The 6,861-nt window shown below is 42.4% G+C and overlaps 1 protein-coding gene across 2 annotated transcripts in view; it reads right to left on the reverse strand.

Annotated features, from left to right (window-relative positions):
• Positions 1–6,861, reverse strand: part of LOC109301352 (carnosine N-methyltransferase 2-like) — a 36,014-nt gene that overhangs the window by 14,458 nt on the left and 14,695 nt on the right. For both annotated transcript variants that reach the window (XM_019522473.1, XM_019522472.1), the window contains 2 exons: positions 6,033–6,171; positions 3,716–3,768 (listed from right to left, as the gene is read on the reverse strand). In XM_019522473.1, the coding sequence (XP_019378018.1) occupies positions 3,716–3,768; positions 6,033–6,163 (184 nt within the window). In that variant the 5' untranslated portion in view covers positions 6,164–6,171. The remainder of the gene's footprint in view (positions 1–3,715; positions 3,769–6,032; positions 6,172–6,861) is intronic.

Consider the following 6,861-nt stretch of genomic DNA (forward strand, 5'->3'; position numbering starts at 1 on the left):
ACCCTCCAACCCCACACACACCCTGCCACTCCCCATACCCACAAACCCATCCATACCCACCCACACACTCACAACCCCCCTCCCCCCCCCGAAACCACACAGTCCCCGTGGCCAGTTCTGGCTTTCCTGGGACAGTACCTGGGGCCGGCTTACATTGCAGCCTTGCCCTGCTTCTCTTTGCCCCGCACACTAACGCAGCATGCTAGGACAGCAGGATCACCATAGAGATGCTCTGGTCAGATGCCAGAGTGCTTCTGGAGGTCTGAGCCCCAGCCTGCCTCTGAGCACACTGCAGAACTATGCTCTGTGCTTCTTTTTTCTAGGGTGGGTTTTTTTTCATACTTGGAAATCCAGGTATCAAATTTAGAGCCTGTGCTGCAAATACACAGCACGGGGAACATTTTTTTGTTCTCAGCATGCCAAACTGGTTTGAAATGCCACAATAGACATGTGCACACTCATCTAGATGTGCCCCTAGTGTGCAGGCATGGACCCAAGGAACTCCAAAAGAATCTGGTCCCTGGGAGAGAAGTGCATGCAGGTGAAGCAGAGACATTCTAGGTAATGACAGTTGTGTCTATGGTAGATACAATTGTATGTTGATATATTCTATAAATACATATAGACACAGATATAGGCCGGACTGCTGCATTTACCAATCCTGACTAATGTCTTATCTCACGTGTAACTCCAAAGCTACACGTGAGGTGAAGAATATGTTGATTACAAATGTGACCTGAGACCAAGTGCGCTAGAGTTCAGACTTTATTCTGACCTGAGTTCATTGATGAGGAAGAGAGATGCTGATTGCTGTATTCTGGCCAGGGTATGGCTCAGGATTGGTCAAAAATGTCTTATGAAATGTGTAGCACTGCTTCTGTAAACATGAGCAGAATGCTTCTCAGATGTTGCAGGCTAATGAATGCTGTTTATTTACTGTGCAGTTTGATAATCACTTATATCCCCACAACCAACAGAAAAAGCCACAAATAGAAGCTGTTTGCCATTCTTTAAAGCATATTTAGCTGTTCAGTGAGCGCGGCCAGTTCTAGGTTCCACTGTGATTTGATTTTGATTCGGAAACTACATCATTACACCTGAAACTTGCTTTTAATTGTCTGTGTTCTATTATTTTCCATTTTGGTGTCTTTATTCTCCTTGCTTTACAGAGCATTCCTTCATCTCTTCATCTCATACAGTTTTGTCCTAGTTATAATCAGTTCCCTATTCTTCTTGTTGGCTAAGCACAGACATTTGGGAGGTTAGGGGGAAGTTAGATCACATTAAAAATGGCTACCCAATCTAAGGTACATCAGGATGGGCAGGGCTAGTGGCGGGGGGTTGATGGGTGGGGAGTGCAAGTAGGCTCAATGGGAAATTGGGGGTTCAAGCAGCATCTGTGGGAGGGATTGGGGGGATATGGGGAGCAGGTGACATCTGTAGGAGGAATCAGGGGGATGGGTGGTGGATGGCGACCCCAGGAGAGATTGGAGCAGTCAGAACAGGCAGGTTGTGGGGGCGAGCAGTCGGCATCCACAGGAGGCATCAGGATATCAGTGGGTCAGGTGGTGTCTGTAGGGGATGGGGAAGTAGGCAGGATCTGCAAGAGGGATTAGGGGTGCAAATAGGTTCCATGGGGGATGGAGGGCCTGGCAGGATCTGCAGGAGGGATTGTGGGGGTCTACAGGGAGTCTTGGGGCTATTTTTAGCCCCCTGGTCTGCCCCATCCTTCCTGCCCCTTCCCCCACTGATACTTACTGCCTTAGTTTCCAGCAGTGGTGAATGCTGATAAAGTCAGCACCTGAAGCAGCTTGCAGGATAGGGGGTTTAGGAACCTGAGGGGTGGGACTGCTTCAGGGGTGGGGATGAGGGGCCAGGGGGCTAAAAATAGGCTGCTGCCAGGGGAAAGGTAGGAAAAGCACAGCCTGGGGCTGGGGCCAGTGGCTGGGCTTTCCCAGCCCTGGGGCTGTGCAGGTAACTGTACAGAAGTGCCATTCACCCATCTAACCTAGATCAATTAAGTTTGAATGTACATTGATCCAAATTTATCTTAGACCGGGTTCTGCCGTTCTGTGGACCAGTCTGTTCTGTTAGGGTTTTAGATTGATTATGTGTAACGTCTGCACCTGGGCAAACTAAATTAGATCTGATGGCCATTTTTAATATGATCTAACCTCCCCGTAAGACTCCTGAACATGTCAGCCTTTAAATGATCAATCTTCAAGATAAGGAAGTTGCAAGGGGGTGTGGCAGAGACAGCCACGTCACTCTACCAATATGAACAGTGAAAGATTCAGCGACTGTTAGATGTGATTTTCCAGGTCTCATTCACTTCCCGGTCTTGTATAAATCTAGCTGTTTAAGTTTACTGGAAGGAATCAGGTACTACACATCAACTCCGATCAATTCATGAAAATATTCATGAAGCAGGAGTAAAGTTCAAATGAAAGAGGCCATTCTGATAACTCAAACTTATCAGAAATCAGGAATTTACTGTTTAGTTACTGATAGTTGTTCCAGCTGTGAAAAAACACTGCATGACTGAGAAAACTTGATCTGGGTCACCACCAGCCATCAAGGATGGTGAGTAGGTAACCAGTCTCCATTAATAACCTAGTCTGCTAAACTCACTTTTCTGGTATTCGTGACATAAGATTCCTAGCATGAAAAGGTCAGAGCTCACAATTAATCTTTCTATCAACACTCTGGACCCACAGCAGCAGAACCTCTGCTTTCCAGTCCCCAGACAGTCTTGAGTGGAGTGCTAGTGATGCCAAATTGTGAAGGCTGTCCCGATAATGGACATTTTCCTTACAGAATTTTTCACAGAAAAATAAATCCTCATTAGAAATGTCCCCATCAGGTAATGGTTTTTCCTTTTGAAATGTCATTAAACTCTAAGAAAACATAGGAGAGTTTATTTTTTAGACTTGTGCCCTGCTCCCACCCCCCAAAAAGGTTTATAGTGCATTTTTCCCTCTACTTTTTCAGACATTTTCTCAATTTTTGGAAAAACAAAGCCTCAAATATGTGCTCTGTTACCTTCTCTAATTCAAGGGAGCAAATAAAAACTAAGAGAAAGTGTCAGGTTTAAAGGTGGAAGTCTTGAAAGCAAGAATTTAATGCTTACAATTGAAGGTGTTATTTCTAAAATGAAAATTATGACTGAAAACATGAACTTTTCTCAATTTGTTTCATCTTCTCCTCACTTTGCTAGAAGGAAAAATAAATCTGGACATTTCTCCAAAGTTTTTAAAAATAAAAATATCTGAAAATACTAAAAATTCATGTTTTCCAAAATAATACATTTTTTAAAATCATTAGAAATGAGGTTTTGCTCCAAAAACATTTTCCATTACAGTCCATTTTTCAATGAAAAATAAACTTTGAAACGTTCAAAACCCCCCCCCCCACCTGCATTGTTTAAACATGTACAGCTAGAACTGGAACTAAAGTCAACACATTTTTCTCATTTGTTAGATAAGTAGGGATTTGAATCCAGGTGCTTAATGAAGAAAGGCTATTTTAACTGTTGATTCAGGTCCCCATTTCCTTCACTTTCTATTTCACTGTAAATTCGACATATTAAAATAGTTTCCATAGTTTTCTTCATTTTTTTCAACATTTTGACAGCACTTTCTATAATGTACCAAATCCTTACAATAGAAACACAGGTGTAGTACCTTAGTTTTGTTATTAGCTTTAAACATCTTACCTGTGCCACTTCCAACTCCCAGAACATTTATAGTGGATTTTCCATTTCCAAGACTGAAATGATAAATACATACAATGCATTATTCAATCATAATGTTAAGACCAATTCTCTGCGTTAAATCTATTAAAGTGTGTGGTATTGGTGCTAATGCAGAAACAAAATATCCCAGGATTTAGTATATTTTTTGCAGAATTCATTGAAGCTTGTCACCTAAACTGACCTAAAAATGTGACTGTCTCCTCACAGCTGTGCCTGTACTATAATGCACTGCATGAATATGCTTGATACCAACAGCCGACTCATATTTCAAAGTAGAGAAGTACAGTTGGCAGTTGGCTACTGTATTAAAAGTCATTCATTTGCATTCAATGAAAAATATTTTTACAGCCAAGGAGAGTGGTGCGCCAGAATCGAGTGCAGCAAAGTGCCCCTAGACTAGAGTTATCAAGAAATTGATGCCACTGGCAATTTATATCTAGACTAGAGCACAACAGTTCAGTTCCCGTAAAAGATCCTTCCTGTGAAAAGTCACCACTGCCATTACTCGTTGTTACTGAAGAGAAGTCTAATGACAATTTCCTGTGTGATATTCTGGGGTCATATAGCAGGCTGTGCATCCCAAACCCTTCACATTCAGACCCAAGATTTCTCAACCTTCTCCTCCCTTTCCACCTTTTCTCCTTCTCACTCAGACTACACACTTTTCTGCCCACCTGCCCAGCCTTTGTATATATCCTGACTCTCCCTCCAAGCCACTAATGCACCTGGTACCATCTTTAGCCCTTCCCTCATACATAAACCATCTCAGGATTTAACCCACCTCATCCAGGGCTACAACACTAGCTTGTGCATGCCCCACTGTCTAGACTTGTCTATTTCTAGAATCTTTCACCACCTTCAGAAAATTCATGGCCACATCCCACCATTCCCCTCTTTGGAAGAGGAGTCCAGTATCCTTTTTCTTCCTCTCTCAAGCTATTCTGTTGATTCTGGATGGCTGTTCCCCCTGTGCTAAGCCCTTGTGGGTTCTGCCATTAAGGGCTGCTAGTTTCCAATTGCAATCAACAGGAATTTCTGGACAGTGACATTTCTTGGCACCTAAAAAGGCCATATAAATAAAATGGCACCGTTTTCTTTTGCTGTCACTCTCCCACAATAGAACTCAAAAACCATTGATTGCTGTTGGGAAAGCCAACTGTGCAATGATCTGCAAATTTTGAAAGCAACAGAGGCAGCAGTAAGGAGGAAATTGTGCTGCTCTTCTTTGATCTGCAGAAAGGGTCAGCTTTCCCTTCCTCACTAGCCTATGTATTAGTGATAAATCCATGACATACTAAGAGAAAAGCCATGTAGTACTCTCTGAAAAGCTTATTAATAGACAATGAGGAGTGAAGGTAATTGGCTTTCTTCTCTTAAAAACACTTGAAGGTGAGTTTGGGTGTTCCAAACCGTCTGTCCACTGAAAATGTAAATAAAGAGGGTTGGGGGAAATGGTTAAACTGAGGCTCTGACCCTGGGAAAATCATCTAATTAAAAGGGTATGGGTATGGAAATTAGATTTTAGTTCTTGTTATGCCACAAGCTGAGAAGTAATATAGTGTATTAATTGAAATAGCATGGGTCTAATAGAACTTTCTAAAAAGTGCTATAAGGGATTTTAAAAGTCAAACACCTTGAAAATTTGTTCATCCCTAAGAAGATCCTCTAAGATGTTTAACAGAGTCTACTTTGCATTGCACAAGCTCCTGCCATTCAAGCTCACCCCAAGGAAAACTAAGGTGCAAGTCTATGAAACCATCGTCAGGCCATGTATTGTCTCTGGCAGTCAAACCTGGGTTCTCTCACAAGCAAACAAGACATTACTACATTGTTTTGAAAGGACATTTTTACAGAAAAACTTTGGTGCACAGTATGATCCCATAACTCACAAATGACACATAAGAGCCAATTACATCAATTGGCAAGGATTACGTCAAATCTACAAAGACACAACCTTGGCACAGGAAATCATAGCACAACACCTACAGGGGCAGGGCCACATTGAAAGAATGGAAGTGATATGAACATGAAAGAAACAGCTGCTTGAGGTATAGGAGTGGGGAAGGCCACCCAGGTGACCAAGACGAAGAGGGCTAGATGATGTAGTGTCAGACCTATAAATGTGAATGACTGGGGGATGAAAGTACATGACAGCTGGAATGGATGAAGATAATGGAGGCAGTCAAGGGCCTCTAAATTATCATTTAATATTATTTGTATCCCACTTCACTAATGCAATTGTTCACCTTTTTAACAGGCTTATGGAAATCTTTCTTACCTGGCTAGTATTTGGGGCATTTCTTTATTAATGAACTGTTCCATACATTGATGTTCAGTCGAGTGATCCAAGAATGACTTAAAGGCCTGTACATATTCTTCTGCTGTGAGGCTTCTCATGGTAGGGATCATGTATAGCTCTTGAAAGAAAACACAGATTGTGCATGTTAGCAGCTTCAAAACAGCAGAAAGAATTATTTGCAACCTGAACATGACTCTCATACTGGCTTGGACTTCTGTTTGACAAGCTCCCAAATCTTTGACTCAAAAAATGATTCTTTTCTAGTACTTGACTTTTGTCACAGGGCCAAAGATCCTGAGTAGGCTGCACCCAACTGATGCTCCTGTAGCACTGGGATGAGGCACCAGCTGCATGGTAGCTAATAGAAGACTACCAGCACATGGAGAAGACCTGTTTATGTTGCAAGCAGTTGTTCTCTATTGTTAAAATGTTGCATGACTGTGGCAGAAGAGGGGTGCACTGGTGCGTGGTGATATAATGGATCCAGTGTTGAATATATAACAGGTAGGGCTGTGTGAAGCTTCAGTCACTGATTTGATTCAGCAGAGATTCAGCCCAATTCAGTGGCCAGATCTCTGAATCTGAATCAAATCAGGAGATGCTTTAATCTCTCCAAATCTAATTGGAACACTTCAAATATATTCAGAGAGATTCAGTGATTCAGACATAGACACAGCGTTAAATGTTTTTTCTACATACCTCAGGGTATCAGGAGGCTCATGAACACAGTGATGGTGGGGTGGATGGAGTATCCCATGGGAGCGTGGGGTTGGGAGGATCATGGGGTTTTGTTTCTGAGGGGTGGGGT

This window comes from Gavialis gangeticus, unplaced genomic scaffold, assembly GCF_001723915.1.
Source record: "Gavialis gangeticus isolate Ggan-Ray unplaced genomic scaffold, GavGan_comp1, whole genome shotgun sequence".
In the NCBI taxonomy this organism is placed as follows: Eukaryota; Metazoa; Chordata; order Crocodylia; family Gavialidae; genus Gavialis; species Gavialis gangeticus.